Raw genomic sequence first — 23,025 nt, 5'->3', positions numbered from 1 at the left:
TCTCCACCTGGTGCCACAATCTTTTTAGTGGCCCTGAATCGGCCCTGCTTTAGGGTGGCCTGGTGACGTGGATGGTAAACAGTCTTTTTTTTGTCATACTCCCCCAACGCCTGCCACAGGGTGATGACCTGGTCACATTCTTGTCCTGTCAAGGCCAGACGGTGGTCTCTGAGGCCAACCAGAAACTCAGCCAAGTCCTGCACTGCTCCATAGCCCTCAACATTGTCTGGTCCAACCGAATCCTAAAATGAAAGATAGTTTTAGAACTTTTGATAGTAGCAATAATACTATTAATCCCATGAAAGAACAGACTACAAAAATATAAATTTAAAAAAAGGAACCTGGCCCTTACATCATGTGAAATGGACGCTTCTTCCATTAACTGGTCCACTGGGGAAAGAAGAAGGTAAATATTAAGTTGAAAGTTGTGTTATTATCTTTATGACGATTACATTTCTATGACAAATACCAAAACTATATTAATACTGTAGTAAAACTCACAGCTATGTGCTCCAGGAGGAAGTACGGGAGGGACCGCAGATGGTGATGTCACAGGCCATGGAGGGACAACTACAGACGGTGATGGAGGCACGACCACAGGCGATGGAGGAGGGACAACCACAGACCGTGATGTCACAGGTGATGGAGGAACCACAGATGCTGCAGATTGTGTGGACACAGGAGGTGCTCTTTCTGTGGCAAAGGTCGGGACAGTGATGTCTTGAACGTCCTCAACCTCCCCACATCCTTCATCCACCTCCACAGCAACATCTGATATCTCAGACTCCTCTATCGCGGACTTGTAGTCCTGCAGCACTTTCCCTGTTTGGTGGTACAGGTACTCGATGCCCAACAGCTCACCTTTAAAATATAAAAAACATTGATAAACAATTAAACATATCAGGACAATATATAGTAAGTGAGTGTTAGAATGTGTTATGTTCTGTCCTGTTGTTTTAAAGCTCAAAAACATTTTTTTTGAGTGTTTTTTCTGTGGACTCTAACTTAAATAATTACAAAATCCTACTGTTATGTTCTAAGTTGTGTAGTTGTATTGCCTTCTCCCCCTAGTGGCGTTTAAGAGTAGCTAAAGTAGCAGTGAGCCACAACTGCAGCTATTTAGCTTGCATTGTGTTCTTTGTGAATATATTATGATAATTTGGTAACAATTTAATAATTAGCAAGTATCTCTTGTCATTTCAGTTTTACAATAAATGTTCATGAGAATGAAGACGTCATTAAAGCTCATTCAACTCTGGACAATGTTTGCTATCTGTCAATTTGTGGATGCACACACTGAGGACAGAATAGAATGGATTTTTATAAACTTGAATGAAAATGTCAAAAAAATAATATAATAATCACCTACCAGTGTATTTTCTCGGCCCCACGTAACAGATCATCTTCTCGCCCATAACCTCCTCTGCCAGGGTGTTGACAGCATGGCGGAGAAGATGACTGTACGATTGTGGCTGTTGGACATTGCTGGTTGCTGCAGCAGCCCAGTCATCGTTCCAGCTTGCGAGCCCATCCAGAAGTTATGCCTGGAAGAAGGTGTCACTTGCCAGGGTACCTGTAAGGAAAATTAAAATGGGGGGGAGGGGGACAATTATTAATTGTTGTTACAATTAAAAATAATCATAGTTCACTATTTTAATGAAGTTAGTAGAAAAAGGATTTGTATATTTACCTGGGATGAACCGGTTCATGTGTAGATGGAAGGACTCCAGCGACGTCAACCCTCTTGCACAGCGGTACGTCGGCAGGCGGTGCCCTCCTTTCACAAGAGAGCCCGTCTGCGTGTACAGCTGTACACCTGGAGGATCCTGGATGCAGGCAATGTGCTTCCGCTGTGACTTGAGGATCTCTCTCATCCGGGCCGAGTTGATCAGAGGGACCCCCAGCGTATCGCGGCCTGCATCACCATCAAAGGCCTGGATGAGCTCCTCGATCAGAGCCAGTGTCTCCTGGGCCCCACGGGTGGTTCTGCGGCAGTGCAGAGCGAGCTCGCTGCGGCTGATGGAGCGCATGACATCAGCCTCAGACGGATGTTTGCGCTCAGCTTCCAGCTCTGTGCGCTTGGCCTCCTTCAGCGCCGTCAGGTCGTCCTGGTCCCACATGAAGATCGAGTGGCTGAGGCGACTCATAAAGGTGGCGTAGAGTTGGTGGGAGTCGGTGGTGCAGCCCACGGCAAACCTTCGCATGAAGTGCCATATGTCCAACCGGATAGTCATCTCCCCCCACTCTTCAAACATTCTCCTCAGGAGAGTGTTCCCGCAGCAGTCGCGGTCGACATACAGCACCTCAGGAGGAGCCACCCCAGCCACTCTGTATCTTCCGATGAGGCCGTCGATCATCGGCCCAAGACCGAAACCCTCACTGGCAGTGAGCACGGACACGATGACCTGTCCGTACTCGTTCCCCACATTTGTTGCCCAGGTAGCCGTCCCGTAGCTGTGTCCTGCGAGCTTTCGGGCGATCTTCTTGGTCGAATCCATTTTCAGGATCCGACCGTACAGCGATGTTATGCTGGCCTTGATCTGCTCCAGCCTCTGCAGGACATCCTGGGCGTACACCTGCATCAGCCACCGGTGTTTTGGGACGACTGGCATTGCAGGTACTGGCTCAAATGTGAGGGGCAGGATCAGGCCCGACCTGACAGCACTGGCAATCCCCTTGCAGTCAGTGAGGTACTGGACAGTCTTATGCAACCAGACCTCAGTGTGACGCTCCAGCAGCTTCTTCTGGATCTGGCTGCTGCTGTTTCCCAGGCCTCGCTGACGCATCAAACTTGCCACCTCGGTGTCACAGGCAAGTTTGGACGTCAGGATACAAGGGAACTGCACCCTGTGGCCGACGTCGAGCTGGGAGACGATGGCATGGCTCCAGCTGATGACCTTCCTCTTGCAGTTGCGGCAGGCGAGGTACTCTGAAGCGACTAAGTACACCTTCCCCACACCCACCACCTGCCTGACCTTCTGGTGAAGGCCAGCTGAGGACAGCTGTACTTTGTCGCAGCCCTCGTGCGGACAGGTGAGTTTCACCTGCCACAACTTCCTTGGCATCCACAGCAGCAGAGGGTGGCCGAAATAGTTCTCCAGGGTAGGGGTCCGACAGATCTTCAGCGGCACTGGTGGTGGATGCCACCAAAGTCTGTCCACTCTGCTGAAGTCAAGCTCAGGGTGGCCCTGGGCTGACCACCTGAACAGAGCCTTGGCAATCCACCTCTGGTCCACCTCTGGCAAGATTTTTATCCAGCCGGCTGGAAGACAGACTCGTTGAGCTGGAGAGAAAAAAAAAAAAAAGGAAATAAACAGATTAATAAACAAATGCAAATTCACTTTACTTGACTCATCTTTTCTTCATCATTCATTTAACTGACTGGCAGCACAGGGAAACACAGGATCATGGGAGCAAATAACACAGACAAAGGGAGACACTGAGCTAAATACACATGGGAGACACAGGTGGTGCAGTCAGCACAGGTGAGACACATTAGGCGATCAAGGGCAGGGGGCACACAGGAAGACAGGACAAGGACTTCAAAATAAAACAGGAACTAAACTAGGTCAAAGACACACACAAGAAAACAAGACAGGAATTCCAAAGTAAAACAGGAAACAACTTAACTCAAGGGGGGGGGGGGGCACACAAAGAACATGGGTGTGTTCGAAACCGCATACTACATACTATATACTTCCATACTGCATACTGTCCATACTCCATAGCATCAATCAGACAGTATGCAGAGCCAGAGGCGATTTTAGAGTCTGCTGGGGCCCTAAGCAAAAATCCCCAGGGGGCCCTCCAACCTGTGTTTATCACCATAATTTTATAAATAATCGAACACCAACAAAAAATGTATGAAATTAAAACTTTTTTTATTCCAAATGTCCAGTTATGGTGTAAGCTGGTGACATGTCGTCTTCATGATGGGCAGGTGTTGCTGTCTCACTGGAGGTGTACGTTCAACTGATATGACAAAAAAACAAAAGACAGTTTTACTTTAATTGATAACATATGCCATGCCCTCTAAAGATTCTTTATGACAATACACTTACAGTTTTCACTGTCAGCACTGGGAGGGCACTGAGGGCACTTTGTCCTTCTGATTTGCTGCTGTCAGAAACCTAAATAATAATCCTGAGGAGAGATAAGAGAGTGATTTTTAAATGTTTTCCTTGGGCATAGCTTTCATAGCACCAATAGCTTTTACACTTTCATATTATTATAATAATAATAATAGACTACTCACTTAAATACAGTAACATAGCTTTACTATGTCACCCTTCTAGCTAGCAAGTTAATCAGGGCCGTTGCTAGGAATTCTGGGGCCCCTGAAAGAATACTAAAGTGGGCCCCTGACTTTTCCACTTTTTTATTTAGCCTACTTTGTTTTGATGCTAATGCAGCATTACTATGAGTATTAGTCAGGGTCTTATGCAGAATAATTCAGTCATACAAAGATTAGACTAGGTGCAGCAGGTGTCTTCAACTTTGTGAAGTTGTGATATCAAATCGGAATGGGGTTTATAGGGGGATTGACAGTATAGGCTAGTGCTATAACTAGTAAATTATAGTGAAAAATCAATACATTTAATTAATACATTTAATCCAGAGGAAGTACAGAGTTAAATGAAATTCCAGCACTGACTCCATATGTTCAGACCATCTGCAATCCTGTTTGACCTGTGTATGTGTGTGTGTGTGTGTGTGTGTGTGTGTGTGTGTGTGTGTGTGTGTGTGTGTGTGTGTGTGTGTTTGTGTGTGAGATGGTAATGCTCTGGAGCAGGTGTGAATGTTCAGGGGTTTGGAGTGTGTTGTTGCTCAGGAGAGAGTCTGGTCCAGCTAGCCTTCCAACATAACCTCCCCTCCCCCGGTCCTCCTTCAAAGTTGAACAGCCAGCTCCATTGCAGGCTCTGTGCGATTTGTGTGACAATGGGTGACCAATAGGTGGCCCATTAGGGCAAACAAAAGTTTGCCCTAATGGGCCACCTATTGGTCACCTAACTAAACGTTACTAAGCATGATTGAGCAATGATCATGCTAATTCCCTGGTCGAAGGCATGCACTGAATACCTGCAACTGCAAACATCTTAAAAAGGCTTTCATCACTCCCTTAGTTTTTTCCTATTTAAATGTAGATTCACAGTAAATAAATTGTGATAAAAAAAATTGACAGTAGGTATTATTAGCTACAACAATTTATTTCCAGATAAAACAGTGGCCAGCGCATCTCCAGTAGCTAGGTCTGTTATAATTTCACTTCTTAAATCAAACATGTACTCGTGGTTCTATGAATTATGTGAATTTCCACTCACCACCAGCGGCGGCACTTTAAATGCCGCCTCTGGCGATATGTACTGTTCTGTGAGAGAAGCGCCATCTCCTGGTCATGTCATGTATTTCATTGAATGGGTGGAGTTCCAGTAAAAACCAGTCACACCCAGGAAAAGGAGGGGGTCACTCCAGCTGCTGGGACTTTGCTGGAGCTCTCCTGGAACTCTCATGGGAACAGCATGGGAACAGCATGGCAGCAGCATGGCAGGGGAATTTCTATGTGGCTCCCACTGTGTGTCTCTCCTCTATTAAATATGATTGCATCTCTTGTAGCCTACTATCCTGTCCCGACTGTTTAGCGCCACAAAACGAGACTTAGAAAAACTCCAAACGACACAGAATAGAGCAGCACGAGAGCGCAGAACAAAGACTGGCTTATAGTTTGGTGACATTTCAGTTTAACATTGATTATTTTTGGAAAACCTAATAATTTGTTGTTACAGCTACAACCTACAAACGACAGACATGGCTATGCTACAGATCCTGCCTCTTTAAGAGAGCTGTAATGTTTCCACAAGTTTCCCAATGTCATCTATGGTCAAAACTGGAAGCCGGTTTTGCCGGTTTGGTGGAATTATACGTTTACGTTTCCATGGTTTTCAGTCGTTGTCATAGTTGCGGTAAACGCATGGATCTATTAATGCTTTTAACACAGATGTCAATTTGTGTTGGTGGTGTGATGATCCATGCGTTTTACAGATTTTCATTGAAATTCATTTACCGCGACTACTGAAACCATGGAAACGTAAACATAAAATTCCACCGGAAGAGCAAAACCGGCAAAACAGGCTTACGTTTTTGACGTTCGGAAAAAGGTGGATAGAGCAGTGAAATACTGGAATACTACAGCTCATTCAAAAATCAATAAAAGTGGCCTTTATTGTTAAAGAACTTATGTTTAGCTAATGGGTTGAACTCTAATCTTGAACTGCTTGATTTAATGTGTTGAACGAGTCAAATCTGTTTCGTATTTGTCAAATCGTTTTTGTTTTATTCTGAAATCTTATTGTATTATGCTTTGATTTGTTATGTATGAGTGGCTGCACCCCAGGAAGAATAGAAACTAAAACTAAACTGAGTTACTGAGCTGCAGATTGGATCTTTTAGGCTCAGAGATGCCGTATCTACCTGATGTATCCCTCCGCGCTGCTCTGCCCGCGCAGCTGGTCCTCCATCAGGTAGGTGTTGTGGGAGGAGGAGATGAAGTAGTGGCACAGCGGCAGGCTCATGTCCTGGTACACGGCCCGCTGCTGTGGCTTGAAGATGGAGCCTTTAATTTACAGTGATAATGTCAAGAAATAGCCTAGAAATAACAATTATTGCATCATAATGTCTAGAAATAGCCTAGAAATAACAATAATTGTGTCATAATGTCAAGAAAAAGCCTAGAAATAACAATTAATTGTGTAGTAATGTCAGGAAATAGCCTAGAAATAACAATTAATTGCATCATAATGTCAAGAAATAGCCTAGAAATAACAATAATTGTGTAGTAATGTCAAGAAATAGTCTAGAAATAACGATTAACTGCATCATAATGTCAAGAAATTGCCTAGAAATAACAATTAATTTCATCATAATGTCTAGAAATAACAATAATTGTGTCATAATGTCAAGAAAAAGCCTAGAAATAACAATTAATTGCGTCATAATGTCAAGAAATAGCCTAGAAATAACGGTTCATTTCATAATAATGTCATGTTTCCATGAAGGCAAAAGATTACACATGCTTTTCATGCTTTGGATGACTTCTATGCAATCAATTGATATTTCTTGGCTATATTTCTCAACATTATGGTGCAATTACTTGTTATTTCTTGGCTTGATCACGTACTTAGCGGCCTGTACTATTAAAGCGTTACCATAAGAGTGTGTGTACCTGTGTCGGAGGGCTCGTAGCGGTGGATGAGCTGCTTGGCGTGCTGCTGGGTGTCGTCCCCCTCCAGCTGCTCCTCCTTCAGGAAGTCCTCCAGATCGGTCTGGGACAACTTCTGGCCGTCGGCCGAGAACTCCTGGAAAACCCTCAGGACGTCCTCTCGCTGGGTCAGCATCTTGTAAAAGAGGACGAACTCGTCGTCCTCCAGCGTCCCCGACTGCGACTTATCGGCCATCTAGGAGAAAGACAAGGACATCTGTGCATCAAGAGAGGAAGAGATGCCAAGACAAAACCTGAGGAACGCTCCTTACCGTGAAGAGACGGTGAGCGTGGTGCTCGTTCATGTCCACGTTCATCATCTTCAGTAAGTCCCGCACCTCCCTGAAGTTCATCCTGCCGTCGTTGTTCTTGTCCGCCTTCTTGAACCAGTCACCGATCCACCTGGAGACGCCAGTTAAGGAAAAAACACCAACTGGAAAACGCTGTGTTTACCAAACTATGATGGGATTTCACTTCTTTCTAGAGCAGTGGTTCCCAAAGTGTGGTACGCGTACCCCTAGGGGTACGTGAGCACATTGCAGGGGGTACGTAGAAACATTAATTAATTTATTACCAAGATGATAAGTAGATATTCCGAGTCACTTCATAAGCCCATTACTGAAATGGTACGTGCGCCACAACTAGTTCCCCCCAGAAAACAACAACCTGTAGCACAGCTTTGTATAGTTGTCAAAAGTATCGATGCAAAACGGCGCATCTGGATACATGACTGGTTTCTAAAAGTATCGATATTAACAGCGCGCCCCCACAACACCCGACGCGGCGCACTCGACCGGCAGAGCAGAGCAGAGGAGAGCAGAGCAGGCAGCGTCCAGAGCGTTTGGACCTGAGTGAGTAGTGTGGTATATTGATGCAGTAGTTACACAGAACTAGACGCACGTAGGGTGAATTTAGCCCTAAGAGTTTAAAACGGCGACACTCCTCTCTTGTCTCCTCTCTTTTTCTCCGCTGTCTGCCTGCACGTGTGTGTGTGTTGTGAGAGAGGAGGGAGGGGGGAGCCCCGCCCGCTGGAATTGCACAACTCTTAGTTAGCTTTTCATTTAATAAAAAAAACAAAAAAACAACTGTTATAAGTCCTTTTGATTATAATAAAAAATAAAATAATGGAGCAATAATAAGCTGACAGGCACTGCTGCTGTATTGAATATGATGTCATATTCAATATTTTCCTGGGTTAGGTTTTAGTATTGTGACAATCCTACAACTCTGTGACCACAACAAACACCAGCCAGAAACAACTAAAACGCAGGAGAATAGTGCAAAATGTCTTTGTACAAATTGAAGAGAGAAATTGAAATGATTTTCGTTTCTTCATCAGTTGTGTTACGGTATGACCACTTTTGGAGAATCATCAACACGTATGAGGGAGGGGGTACTTGTGGTATGGCAAAACGGCTCAGGGGGTACGCAAGACAAAAAAGTTTGGGAACCACTGTTCTAGAGACATAAGATTTAACTCCTCCTCATTGGCAGTATTTATTAAAAAGAAACGACTGTTAAAATTAACAGAACAACAAAACTTGGTTTGACTTTTCAATTTTGCCTTTCCTAGCGCCTCACTTTTTTTTTTCTTTTTCTCTTTTTTGTGTTTACATTGAACATTCATTTTCTCACCTCTTTCCATTTATTTATCTATTTAGTGTTGTTATCATTACTACTACTATTACTATTATTTTTTACTATCATCATCTTCCCTTATATTTCTTTTCTTTTCTTTTCTTTTCTATTTAATTTTAATTTCGTTATTTCTCTACCTTGCACAAGGTATGCAAATATTATTTCTTTACTGTGTTTCAATTATTTGTTAGGTCAAGGTGAGGTCATGTTATAAGGCTTTCAGGTTTCAGACCTCACCTGCACATTTTTCTTTTCATATCTTTCTCACTAGTAAGAGAGATAAGTAAATGTTTTGTTCTATTTTATATGTGCAAATAAATAAAGTATAAAAAAAAAAGTATTGTGTAACTTTTAAAACTGAGTGAAGGATACTGGTCCAGTTGTTCTCCAGGTTCTCGATCAGCTTCCTCATGCCCCTGATCCAGGACTGCGCCTCGTCGGCCGACTCCGCCACCAGGTCCAGGTTGCCCCGGCGACCGCGAAACACCAGCGTGAAGCATCGCTCGGCCGGGAACTCGTCGGCGATGCTGAGCAGCACCTCCGACTGGTGGCCCTCCCGCACCGCCTCCACGTCGCTCACAGAGACTGGGCAGAGAGAAGACGTTTTATTCTAACAATCAGTCGGTTCACACAGAATAACTTCTATGGCAAAAGCCGATTTAACATTTAATAGCCAGACTGGATGTGTGTTGCAGATATCTGTAATTCAGTTTTGCCGAGTCAAAAAGAATATTTCAGATATCTGCAACTACATTCTTCCAAGGACAAATGACGTCACTTTAACCATTCATGTGTATGGGGTTTGTCATTACAGATATCTACAATTCAGTTGCAGATATCTGCTATGTGAATTACAGATATCTGTAACTGAATTACGACTATTCCTAATTCCAGTTTGAGATATCTACAATTTGATTCTGACTAGTCATAATTCCAGTTCAAGATATCTTTAATTCACTGCAATTAAAGATATCTACATGTCCCTGTTCAGATATCTGGAATTAAGTTTTGACTAGGCGAAATGACGTTGTAGATATCTCAAACTGGAGTTAGGAATAGTTGTAATTCAGTTACAGATATCCGTAATTCACATAGCGGATATCTGCAACTGAACTGTAGATATCTGTAATGACAAACCCCATACACATGATGGTTACAGTGACGTCATTTGTCCTAGGAAGAACGTAGTTGCAGATATCTGAAATGTTCTTTTTGACTCTGCAAAACTGAATTACAGATATCTTGAATCAAAAATCCAACTATTCAAAATGTAGTTACGACACGTCAGAAAGATGTTGTTGATATCTACAATGTTAATTCCGGATAGTCAAACTTAGCTTTTAAATGTTAAATCCGCTTGCCATAAACTTCTTGAATTTCTACACTTACATGTGGAGTGAGTGTTGCCAGCTTTCTTGGACTTGTACCAGATGGTCATGCAGTCGTCCTGCAGTTTGAAGTAACGCTGCTTCTTCCAGGACCGGGACTTGATTTTCCGCATCACCGTCCCCACCAGCATGGACTGGAGGTTGTCATCCCCCGGTATGCCTGGAAAACAGACAGGGAAAACACTCTGAAGCTGGAAAATATGGAACTTACAACATAAACGTTACATCTGTGATCAAATCTTCACATCTATGTTGCACAATATTAGTCTGTTTTAAAGTTAAAGATCAATTTCACATCAAATTTAATCTGGTTTATGAATATTTATGTACGTTTTCAATCATTATCTTACAATTTGCACAGTGTCTGCTCTACCAAAGCAGCTTTTTCTAGGTCCTGTGATATTGTTCTACTTAATGTACAACAATCAGATGTTATTATGAATTAATACAGTTTAATGGTTGCATTTAAAAAAACAAACAAAAAAAAACTGAAATCCATAGAAGAGACAAGAAGAAACTTACGGAGGCCACTCCCTGTAGAAGCCATTCAGTGTCTTCTCACACTGCCATCTATAGAAAAGAACAGTTGGAAGAACGAAAATATGCATTTAATAATATCAAAACAACAGAGCTTTTAAAAAGAGATGAAATTTACATTATTCAACTGCAAATTCTGGTTATTTGATGTACAAGGTCTCTATAGATAGAAGTAGAACCCATGAGTACACGTCTGACTGTTTCCCACAAATATTACTATAGTCAGCTGGGTCACTTTGACCTCTCTCGCTTCTTAAAATGCATGTAACTGTGTTTGTGTAAATACAGTATGTCTCCAGTCCATGACTTTTCCTAAAAGTGTGTTCTACATCATCTTATGCGTTTTCACGATTCTAGTATAAAAGAGAATGAAAAAAAGAGTGATTTTACCAAGAACCGCCAAGAGGTCATTTTGACCTCCATTCATTCTAATGCAAAAATGATAAATGGACTGTATTTATATAGCCATATATATTATATAGCCAGCCAGACACACAGCTCAAAACACTTTATAGTAATGCTTCACATTCATATACACACACATACTATTGCACATACACTCAAATTATTCGGCAACATAATTAATTCATTATTACATTCCCTTACTAGTGTAGGCATAAATCTGACACTGGGTCCACCTCCAACAACAAGTTCTACCATAGACTACATAAATACACTGAAATGGGCAGTAGGTGTTGATTATCTTGCAGAGGGTAAAAACAAACAAACAAGCAAAAAAAAACATCTGGTAGGCTAACTTTTTGTTTTTACCTGACACAATGTCGGCTGTATTTCCTCTTGTGATAAAAGTGCAGACCTCCATTTGTCCGATTCCGGGGGTAAACACAGGACGATCTCACTCCATGGACTCACACAGCTGATCAGCCTCCTGCTAAACAACCGGATATGGATAACACCACTGTGATCATATAAATCTGGTTTTTATTCGGTTTGAACATCTGATTCCACGTGTTGTCAAAAAAAAAAAAAAAAAAAAGCACATGGCGCTGGTTCGTAGACACGTGCGCGCGAGTGCACGCGCGCGCCTGCTGCAGTCTTTTTGATCTCTTGATCTTTCACTGCGCGTTGACGTTGATTTGAAGCCAATGTGCAGTGACGTCAAAAATTCGATTTCCTCATTTAGATATTCTGATGACGTGGCGATTCCCTTTGAAGTTACTGTGCGGCGACGTCATAATTGGCCATTTATTGTGATGTTGGTGACGTCATATAGAGTATATATAGGTCTTGCCTGTGAAGTCGCCCAAAATCCTTTTTGCCAGTGAACAAGACAGACGTGCACACACTCGCTCTCTCTTTACACAGGACTTCTTTGAAGAACTTTTCAGAAAGTTAAAAAAAAAACAACAACAAAAAAGCAAAAGCATTTATTGCCGCTGCTTTTTGTTAAAAAAAAAAAATGTCTCTCTCCAAATCTCTGATGGAAGACTCCCGCGAAGTCACTCCGCAGGATCTAATGCCTGTCGTGGGCAAATATCTGGACAGATTCTCCACCGTGCAGTGGAATCTGTTGGCTGCCGGGATGGAAGACGCAGAAACGACCGCGACCATCGCTGACTTGTGCACAGAAATTGTGCAGTTACTCGTCACGATGGTTCTGAAAATTCTGCGACCACTGATCGAGGAAGGCTTCGATCAGAGGATGTCTCCAGCTGTTATTCAACAAGAACTGGAGAACATCAGCACCAATGTGGGAGACTCTCTCTGCGTCAGCTTTGCTCTCGCCCTTGATGTTCCACATAACGAAACCGAGAGTGGTGCCGAGCTGACAGCAGTCATCGAAAGGGAAGTCTCTCAAAAAATCAGCTCTATCGTATCGGACGCCGTCAGCTGCCAAGAGTGGCCTCTGCAACCCGCCGTCTTTGTCAGCGGTTCCAACATGAAGTTTCTTCGCCAAATGGTCCTTCAAGCTACCAAATGCCTGAGAAAGTGTTTGGACAAGCTGAAGTTCCGGTGCTTGGGAGGATGTTGGCAGCCGACACTGTCAGACGAGGCTTCTCCGTGCAAAAGCTGTGGAAAAAGTCACAGCAAGAGCCGAAGCAAAAGCCAAAGCCCCAGCCAAAGCCCCAAGACATCACCAGAGCTCACCAAAACATCCGAATCACGAGAGGAATCACCTTTGAGTGTAAAATCCAAGATATCTGAGTCCTCAACCGTCGACGAGGTGACTGACATTCTTATCAAATGGTCAAACGAGACGCCATGCATCGCCGAGGAAGGCGACACAACTTCACCCTCATCTTCTCTGGAGCTGGAAGCCAAGACTACTGCGTACGATATTGTCAAAGCCATCAAAGACGACCTGCATTATGATAATTTTGAGAACATTGGATGCTGCGAGAAAAGCAGGGCATCGAATCCTCATTTCGACATGAGGCCAATTGTCGACATGGTAACGGGATTTTTTGCCAAAACTACAAACGCCAACACCAACGACAACGACAACCAAATTAATCAGAAACCGGGCTTTGTCAAATTCGTCAAGAATCAATACAGGAAAATGATGACAGAACTGAAGAACCAAGCACAGAAACAACACTCAGAGTATCTGGTGAGGCTTAAACGGAAAATAAGGAAGACGCCACAGCCGGAAGCCACTGAAGACGACGACATTAGAAAGATTCCAGCTCAGATCGATTTTGAGACCATCAGACCGGAAATCGAAGAATTATTTGACCAGCTCGACCAGTCAGAGTGTGCCGGCATGTCACTGGAAAGCATCATGGCCATAAGCGACATCAGAAAACTCGTAAAGAAACTGACCGTGAAAATTTACAACAACATGGTGGACGACAAGCTCTATCAGATCCCTGTGGTTTCACTGGATGAACATCTTACAGACTATGTCATCCCTGACGTCAAGGTCGAAGGCGAGTCCAAGTTTTCCCCTGAGGTCTGCTACGCCATGGCCGAGGACATGGTGGGAAAGCTTATGCAGAATTTGCTTCTGTGCATCGAGAAAGACCAATCGGAAAAGACAAACTACAGGGAGCAAGTGGCTGCCGTGTTGGCCGACATCCAAGAATTAATCGAATACAAGATCAGCTCATCCGAAGAAGATGAAACCACCTCCACATCAGAGGCCGTGGAAACCTCTGGCGACGCACAGTCTACACCATCACGGGCTACACAACTGCAGACCACAAGATCATCATCCAGGCAGTCACCAACCACACGGTCACCGGCTGCACGGTCACCCGCCACGCGGTCACCGGCTGCACGGTCACCCGCCGCACGGTCACCGGCCGCACGGTCACCGGCTGCACGGTCACCCGCCACACGGTCACCGGCCGCAAGGTCACCCGCCACGTGGTCACCGGCTGCACGTTCACCAGTGGTCTACAAATCTCTAATGGAAGACGCCGCCGAAGTCACTCCACAGGATCTAATGCCTGTCGTGGGCAAATATCTGGACAGATTCTCCACCGTGCAGTGGAATCTGTTGGCGGCCGGGGTGGAAGACGCAGAAACGACTGCAACCATCGCTGACTTATGCACAGAAATTGTGCAGTTACTTGTCACAATGGTTCTCAAAATTCTGCGACCACTGATCGAGGAAGGTTTCAATCAGAAGTTGTCTCTGGCTGTTATTCAACAAGAACTGGAAAACATCAGCGCCAATGTGGGAGACTCTCTCTGCGTCAGCTTTGCTCTCGCCCTTGATGTTCCACATAACGAAACCGAGAGCAGTGCAGAGCTGACAGCAGTCATCGAAAAGGAAGTCTCTCATAAAATCAGCTCTATCGTATCGGACGCCGTCAGCTGCCAAGAGTGGCCTTTGCAACCCGCCGTCTTTGTCAGTGGTTCCAACATGAAGTTTCTTCGCCAAATGGTCCTTCAAGCTACCAAATGCCTGAGAAAGTGTTTGGACAAGCTGAAGTTCCGGTGCTTGGGAGGATGTTGGCACCCAACACTGTCAGACGAGGCTTCCCCATGCAAAAGCTGCAGCAAAAGCCATAGCAAAAGCCGAAGCCCCAAGACATCACCAGAGCTCACTGAAAGATCCGAATCACGAGAGGAATCACCTTTGAGTGTAAAATCCAGGATATCTGTGTTCTCAACCGCCGACGAGGTGACTGACATTCTTATCAAATGGTCCGATGAGACGGCATGCATCGCCAAGGAAGGCGACTCAACTTCACCCGCATCTTTTCTCGAGTACGAAGCCAAAAATGCTGCGTACGATATTGTCAAAGCCATCAAAGACGACCTGCATTATGATAATTTTGAGAACATTGGATGCTGCGAGAAAAGCAGGTCACCGAATCCTCATTTCGACATGAGGCCAATTGTCGACATGGTAACGGGATTTTTTGCAAAAACTACAAACGCCACCAGCAACGTCAACCAAATTAATCAGAAACCGGGCTTTGTCAAATTTGTCAAGAATCAATACAGGAAAATGATGACAGAGCTGAAGAACCAAGCACAGAAACAACACTCAGAGTATCTGGTGAGACTTAAACGGAAAGCAAGGAAGACACCACAGCCGGAAGCCACTGAAGACGACGACATTAGGACATTTAGCAGGAGAAAGACTCCAGCTCAGATCGATTTTGAGACCATCAGACCGGAAATCGAAGAATTATTTGACAAGCTCGACCAGTCAGAGTGTGCCGGCATGTCACTGGAAAGCATCATGGCCATAAGTGACATCAGGAAACTCGTAAAGAAACTGACCGTGAAAATTTACAACAACATGGTGGACGATGAACTCTATCAGATCCCTGTGGTTTCACTGGACGAACATCTTACCGACTATGTCATCCCTGACGTCAAGGTCGAAGGCGAGTCCAAGTTTTCTCCTGAGGTCTGCTACGCCATGGCCGAGGACATGGTGGGAAAGCTTATGCAGAATTTGCTTCTGTGCATTGAGAAAGACCAATTGGAAAAAACAAACTACAGGGAGCAAGTGGCTGCCGTGTTGGCCGACATCCAAGAATTAATCGAATATAAGATCAGCTCATCCGAAGAAGATGAAACCACCTCCACATCAGAGGCCGCGGAAACCTCACGGGCTACACAACTGTCGACCAAAAGATCGTCATCATCATCCACACAATCACTGGCTGCACGATCCCCAGCTCAACGATCACGGGCTGCACGATCACGGGCTGCACAATCCCCCTCCACGCGGTCACCGGCCACACAATCCCCTGACACACGGTCACCGGCCACACGGTCTCCGGTCACACAGTCTCCGGTCACACGATCTCCAGCTACACGGTCTCCAACTACACGGTCTCCAACCACACGGTCTCCAACCACACGATCTCCAGCACAACCACCAGCCATATGGTCTCCCGCCCCACGGTCACCAGCCACTCGATCTCCCGCCACACGGTCACCGGCTGCACAACCACCGGCCATATGGTCACCCGCCCCACGGTCACCAGCCACTCGATCTCCCGCCACACGGTCACCGGCTGCACAACCACCGGCCATATGGTCTCCCACCACTCGGTCACCCACCACTCGGTCACCCACCACTCAGTCACCCGCTACAAGATCACCCGCCATACGGTCAACGGCCACACCTAAGACTACGCCGACTGCCGAACTTTCTTCTGCGTTCCCTTTCGACCCTGAATGTACGATTGGGAAGGTTGCGGCTACCTTGAACGCCCTTTACCACTGTCATTATCCCAGTTGGTACTCAGAGCCAACTCGAAAAGCATCACCAGTGTTTCAGACCAGTCCTAAAGCATTTCAGTCCGCTCCACCACAAGCCTTCCAGGAAGTCCCCCCAACGCAAGCCTCCCAGGAGGTCCCCCGTAAATCACAGGACAGGATCTCCCAAGAAAGCTCTGCATTCTCCACCGCAGAGTCAATCCATGTTGAGTCACTGTTACCTGACTGGATCTACTCCATTTTAGCAGAGGACATGACCAACCAATTCACAACTGTACTATTCTTGGGCGTCATCAAAAATATCGAGTCCCAACCTGGAAATTCCTCCCAGAAAGAAGACATCAACACCATCGTCCAGCAACTGTCTGAGTTGGTCCGTCACTCGTCTTGCAGAAGAATCAAGAAGACCTTGAAAAAACTCAACCAGGCCGTATTCGAAGACCTTGAAAGGAAGTTCGGCTCTGAGCTAACTGAGGCTGCGTTGGCGTTGGATGGCACATCATTTGACGACGCTATTGTCCAGTCCTTCAAACACCGACTGGATGAGCTCCGTAATGCACCTCCAAAGAGGTCCAGGATCGCCAGGTTTTTCAGCGCTCTGTGCGGTCGCCGTTAGATGAACTATATGTTCATCTTCGGATTAATTAATTATATATGGTTATATAGTTAATTATATAACCATATATGGTTAATTAATCTATAGTTAGGTTTACTCCGGGTGCTCCGGTTTGTCCTAACAGTTTTCAACAAGAAAAAAAACAACATCTAGAATAATTAACCATCTGATGTAAGGTTTACCCCGGGTGCTCCGGTTTTCTCCTACCAATTTTCAATTGAATAAACAAAAAAAAACCCAAAACATCTATAATTAACCATCTGATGTAAGGTTTACTCCGGGTGCTCCGGTTTGTCCTACCAATTTTCAATTGAATAAACAAAAAAAACCCCCAAAACATCTATAATTAACCATCAGATGGAAGGTTTACTCCGGGTATTTCCGGTTTTCCTACCAATTTTCAACAAGAAAAAAAACAAAAAAAACATCTGTAATTAACCATCAGATGGAAGATTTAACTCCAGGTTCTCCAGTTTGTCCTACCAATTTTCAATTGAATAAACAACAACAAAAAAAAACCATTTTGATTTGAATTGTATATTTTTTGTCTGTAAAGTTCACAAAGGTATAAAAATTAACTTTATCAGGTTGCAGCATGTGTGCATGGTGTATTTTCACTTCATCACACACATACACACCAGGTGAAATGAATAACTGATGACCAGACTTCCTTCACCCCATCAGGCTCCTGTGGAGATGTCTGGGTTGTAACCATGGCAACCCTGATGATGTAATCTGAATGATCTGCAAGAAAATGTAAAAGAGGTTTTTTAGGACCGCCCCTGCATGTTGTGTGATTAGAATTTCAATTTACCTACAACCTACAAAGTAAACAGCAACATTGGCTGCTACTCTCTAAAACTGATATGTTCATCAATCATAAAACAATATCTTCTATCCCCTTTTAAAACCACAAACACATCATCTTATACATCATCCCTTCACAATAAAAGTCGAACAATATGGGATCATCTTATTCTGAAATCCAGCTGTGATCTGCTCGTGTCATCTCCACACATTACCTAAAAAAAACTTAGAAATTCATATCAACAAATGCACTGAAGAGCGAGTGGGCCACCTAATGGTGCTACTAGGTACTACAACACATCTTCTGCATTATCTGGTCTCATTCTGTTCAATTATTCATAGAAAATTAATGGATAATCAATAAGGGATAACCAGGGAGTATCTCTAGTGACCTAAAAGTAACAACTGGCAAAACATAGACTGCTCATGCACAGTAAAATGTATATAATTAGGCTGTGACACTGTGTGATGTGCAACAATTTATTGTACATCTGTACAATCAGCTGCAGAACAAATGAAATGTCTTTGAAGTGGATCAGATCCATATTTTTCCTTTTAAAGTCTTTCATAAAAAAACCTCCACGTCCACGATTTTAAGGCTCGTCGTCTTGTTTGGCAGTTCCTTTGCTGGTGTTGCTCGGTGGGGCGGGGCGGCGAGGAGCGGGGGCGGTCACTGTGGCGGGAGGGGGATGCCCCGGGGGTCCGTGACCTGCCCCTCCTGCAGGTTTTTGATGAGCTGGGCCAGCCAGCGTTTGGTGGTGGTGTCGTCCTTCAGCACCATGGCGAAGGTGGTGTCTTTGAGCTGGTCTGGGAGGCACTGCCGCAGAGCTTCTCTGGCTCTGCACACATCATTAGAATGATCAATAATAGTAATTAACACAATAATAAAGATGATAGGTTATACAACTATTATTATTGTATCAGTGTTATTATTATCATTAGAAGTAGGACTACTACTTAAAATAATGATAACAATAATAAAACAAGAAAACTAACTCTATATTATGGATTTTTAAAATTAGATATTAAACTGAATGTGCACTATACAGCAGGGAAAATAAGTATTGAACGCGTCAACATTTTTCTCATAAAATATATTTCTAACAGAGCTACTGACATAAAATTTTCACCAGATGTCGGCAACAACCCAAATAATGCACACATGCAAAGAAATCCAAACATTTACTGTATGTACATAAATTAAAGCAGAAGTAAATGGTCCGGTCGTTTTCGCTAATGCTGCGTTCCAGGCAGGCTTTTGAAATCGTCAATTACAGCTTCAAGTCACAACTTACGCCTTTGTAGCGTTTCAGGCAACCCACTCGTGTTTTTCCGACCTGTTTTACCGGTGAAAGTCACTATAACGGCCACTCGTAACTTCCGACCGGTGAACTCGTACCAGATCGAACTGGTACCACTTCACGGTCGGAAAAATACGAGTTTCCTTGAACGCACCATAACAGTCCTCGTCGCTATGTCACCACATTCACGGCGTTCCTTGGCTGCACACACAGCCCTGCATGCCGTTCTCTCTCCTCATTGGATAAAAACTGTAGGATACGATAAATGTTTTCTCTTCGGCTCAGAGCAGAGCAGAATGACTGACAGACCCGTGTTTCAGTCCAAACACTCTATGTAAGTGATTGCTGTCGGAAGATATAACTATTTAAGACTTATATTAACACAAATATATCACTTACTTCTGCTTTAAGTAATGTGTAATAAAGTGAAATGACACTATTGAACACATGAAGAAAAGGAATAGGTGCAAAAAGCTGCATCGTTGTTTTACATCAAAATTATAAATATATAAATTATTATTATATATTATTATATAAATGAACATGTACTGTAGATGTGTATGGATGTGTGTTGTTTTTCTCCTTAACCATGTGAAATGTTCATCTCCAATCTTGTTGTATTAGTGCAATGAGAATAAAGACTTCTATTCTATACAGAAAGTAATCATATTGATATTTTTCATACTAATGGGTATTTTATATATTTATATTTACGGCTGAGAGAAAAGTACCTGGAGTTGTCAGAAAGGCGCAGGTAGCAGCGAACTACGTGTTTGAGGAGACGGGCCGACGGCTCTTTGGACAGCTGGAGGACCATTTTACCCTGAGACACAGAGACAGAGTCTGAGTCTCCACAGAATCCACGTCACATCATATATATATATATGTAAATGTCTAATTTGAATCATTCAGACGGCGACTTACAAGAATCATAGCAACGTGCGAGAAGCGCTCGTACGTCTGACAGATGTAGGCGAGGCCCGTGTCGTCCAGGAGAATCTTCTGTAGTATAAAAGTCGCAACCTAAAAGAAAAAAACAACATGTTTCCAGATTCTTTCAGGAGGAAGCAGCAGTGCAGACGAGACACTTTTAGATTTAGATTTTAAACCATTTATGCACATGAATGAATACATTAATGAGTATGATTGTCTCTGTACATCCAGAGGAGCCAGGTCACGGTACCGTTTTGGAGAGCTCGCTGCCGGACTCCATGATCCGAAGGCACAAGGGAATAATCTCTGTGGTCAAGAGGAAGTTGATCACTTCCTGTTCGTCTGTTTTCACTAAAGCACCTAGACAAAACAAAAAAACACTTGAAGATATGATGCTCAGAGGCAAAACGCTGCAGTACACAAGAGCAGGAACTGACCGATGACTCCTAAGCTGGTGAGGCGCAGGTACTCGAACGGCCTCGTCTTACTCACTGTGTGTAAGAACGGGTAGAGGAAGAGTGGGATGTGAGCAGCGAGGAAGGCCGACCTGTGGAGCAGTTCATACCAAACCTTTTTATCATGCAATGAAAGGAAGATTTAGTTTACTTTATTGAGATCCCCATTAACTTTTGCAAAACAGCAGCTATTCTTTTCATTTTCAGTGACTATACAGATCACACCACAACAAATTAATGGAAGGAATTTAATGTATTTATTACATTTATTATGTATTTTTATACATTTCTAATTATGTATTTTATTCACCTTGTTTCTGGATGGGAGGCTACACACTGGAGGAGCGCCAGGGCGTTACAGACTCTGTTGGACTGGTGCGCTGTGAGGGTGGGGGGGTTGATTGATGGGTAGATGTTGACGATTTCCTGGTAAATCACAGAGGAAAGTAAAGATAGATAGATAGATAGATAGATAGATAGATAGATAGATAGATAGATAGATAGATAGATAGATAGATAGATAGATAGATAGATAGATAGATAGATAGATAGATACTAGAGGTGTGCCAAAAAATTGATTCACATAAGAATCGCAATTCTCATTTCATACGATTCAGAATCGATATAAAATGTCCCAAAATTGATTTTAAAAAATAAAAAAATGAAACAAATCTGCTGGCTGTCGGCCTCCATTTCCTTAGAATTTCAAAGGCAGCATGTTTAACTGCACTATTTTTTTTAATAAAGAGGCACTTTTAATTTTGTTGCTTAAGTAATATGTGATATTGCTTTAATGCAACAGTTTCAACAATTCCATCTAAGCATGGATAAATGTTTAAAACTCAATAAATGTGAAAAAGACACTTTAGTCATTCTGTCTTGCAAAGCAGACTGGAGTAGATCATGAGGATCCTTTGCACACCGACAGACTGAAGCAGAAATCATTAGGAATCAAATCGTTTTGAATCGAAAATTGATTTTGAATCGGATCGTAGCCCCAAAAATCAGAATCGAATTGATTCGTGAGATAGTAAAATATTCCCACCCCTAATAGATAGATAGATAGATAGATAGATAGATAGATAGATAGATAGATAGATAGATAGATAGATAGATAGATAGATACCTGGAGCAGGGCAGCGATGGTGCCACAGGAGTGCCACAGCATGGGGGCCAGGTCGGGCACCGACTCCCTCTTCTTGCTGAGCTCCAGCAGCGCGTTCTCCCGCGTCTCTGGGCTGGACAGCTCGTTGATCCACTGGTAGATCTTCTCTCTGTCCACCTGCGCCAGAGCCGTGGTCACCGCCTGCACACACGCTTTCTTACTTTTCTTATCTCTGTTTTATTTTTTTCTACCATATAATATCATATCATATATTATATCATGTCATATTATACAGCTCTGGAAAAAAACAAGAGAGCACTTTCACAAATGTTTCTTCAAAGCATCTCTACATGTATGACAGTCATTCTTTTCTTTTCTTTTTTAAACACCAACACAACTCCTTCTACTTAATGAGACACTGATGAGGTCATCACCTGAACCACATCTGGTTTTATAGGAAGATTATAAATAAAAACCACTGCTGGGATTAAACACTGACATTATCCCACAAAAACTCATTTATAAACTCTTCCTGAGTTCAAATATTCTTGCTGAGTTGTTTAGGAATAAATATCAAAATGTTTTCTTTGCATTATTATTATTCAAGGTCTGAAAAGACTTGATATTTTTGTTATTTAGACTAGTTGAGTCATTTTCAGCCAATAAAAGCTCTAAATGACAATATTTTTTATTTAAATTCTGGGAGAAATGTTGTCAGTAGTTGATAGAATAAAACAAAAAAATTTATATTGAATTTTATTCAAACACATACCTATAAATAGTAAAACCAGAGAAACTGATCATTTTGGGAGTGGTCTCTTATTTTTTTTTCCAGAGTTGTATTATGTCATATCATATCATATCATATTATATCATATGAGATGATATTGTATTAATATATGTATGTGGATACTTGGATCAATAAAGTATCTCTAAGTCTAAGTCTATTTAGTGCACCAGCCAAACCCAAGGTTTACAAATAAACACTGAGTTTATAGCGCATTTCAACAACAACAACAACAACCAGAGTGTTGTTATAATGACACAGTCAGCATGTAGTCTTAGCTCTGGGTGGCTAACTAACTAACTAACTAACTACCTACCAGCTAATAGTGAAAGTTAACAGCAGTCGCTGTTGACACTCACCGCTCCTGTGGCCAACATTGTGCGCAGCGCTTCAGTGTAATCCAGTAGAAACCTGTTTATTACGCAGCGACGTGGAGAGAAGGAGAGGATCCACAAACACTGATGCTTTCTGACTTCATTGACTTCCAGCTGCTGCTACCTCTCCTTCTCCTTCTCCTTCTCCTTCTCCTTCTTCCTCTCTAGGTTTTCAGA

At 43.2% G+C, this 23,025-nt stretch overlaps 5 protein-coding genes and 1 pseudogene across 5 annotated transcripts; 1 reads left to right on the top strand and 5 right to left on the bottom strand.

Moving 5' to 3' along the window:
- Positions 1-503: 503 nt before the first annotated feature.
- Positions 504-1,874, bottom strand: LOC146990541 (uncharacterized; annotated as a pseudogene).
- A 184-nt stretch (positions 1,875-2,058) lies between these two features.
- Positions 2,059-2,989, bottom strand: LOC146990540 (uncharacterized). Its single transcript, XM_085804086.1, is given in 2 exon segments — positions 2,059-2,258; positions 2,261-2,989. Coding segments are annotated over 2 exon segments (726 nt in total). The 5' UTR covers positions 2,787-2,989.
- Positions 2,990-6,464: 3,475 nt separating this feature from the next.
- Positions 6,465-7,693, bottom strand: LOC146990539 (1-phosphatidylinositol 4,5-bisphosphate phosphodiesterase delta-4-like). The gene is made up of 3 exons (XM_085804076.1): positions 7,528-7,693; positions 7,220-7,451; positions 6,465-6,610 (listed from the first exon to the last, which is right to left on the bottom strand). Exons 1-3 carry the CDS (start codon positions 7,606-7,608, stop codon positions 6,465-6,467), a joined length of 459 nt encoding a protein of 152 aa, XP_085660202.1. The 5' UTR covers positions 7,609-7,693.
- Positions 7,694-7,725: 32 nt separating this feature from the next.
- Positions 7,726-11,323, bottom strand: LOC146990538 (1-phosphatidylinositol 4,5-bisphosphate phosphodiesterase delta-4-like). The gene is made up of 5 exons (XM_085804064.1): positions 11,209-11,323; positions 10,804-10,851; positions 10,283-10,441; positions 9,266-9,478; positions 7,726-7,772 (listed from the first exon to the last, which is right to left on the bottom strand). Exons 2-5 carry the CDS (start codon positions 10,826-10,828, stop codon positions 7,726-7,728), a joined length of 444 nt encoding a protein of 147 aa, XP_085660190.1. The 5' UTR covers positions 10,829-10,851; positions 11,209-11,323.
- Positions 11,324-12,259: 936 nt separating this feature from the next.
- On the top strand, positions 12,260-17,086 carry LOC146990537 (uncharacterized). The gene is made up of 2 exons (XM_085804052.1): positions 12,260-14,001; positions 14,137-17,086. The coding sequence occupies exons 1-2, from the start codon at positions 12,260-12,262 to the stop codon at positions 17,084-17,086; spliced, it is 4,692 nt and encodes a 1,563-aa protein (XP_085660178.1).
- Positions 17,087-18,358: 1,272 nt separating this feature from the next.
- On the bottom strand, positions 18,359-22,996 carry LOC146990536 (CCR4-NOT transcription complex subunit 9). Its single transcript, XM_085803046.1, has 8 exons — positions 22,834-22,996; positions 21,709-21,888; positions 20,893-21,008; positions 20,565-20,674; positions 20,378-20,487; positions 20,119-20,217; positions 19,926-20,017; positions 18,359-18,732 (listed from the first exon to the last, which is right to left on the bottom strand). Exons 1-8 carry the CDS (start codon positions 22,849-22,851, stop codon positions 18,564-18,566), a joined length of 894 nt encoding a protein of 297 aa, XP_085659172.1. The 5' UTR covers positions 22,852-22,996; the 3' UTR covers positions 18,359-18,563.
- Positions 22,997-23,025: the final 29 nt, after the last annotated feature.

The sequence above is a fragment of the Trachurus japonicus genome, chromosome 2 (assembly GCF_045865225.1).
Source record: "Trachurus japonicus isolate A0001 chromosome 2, Traja_1.0".
In the NCBI taxonomy this organism is placed as follows: domain Eukaryota; kingdom Metazoa; phylum Chordata; class Actinopteri; order Carangiformes; family Carangidae; genus Trachurus; species Trachurus japonicus.
This window is presented reverse-complemented; position numbering and strand designations above follow the sequence as displayed.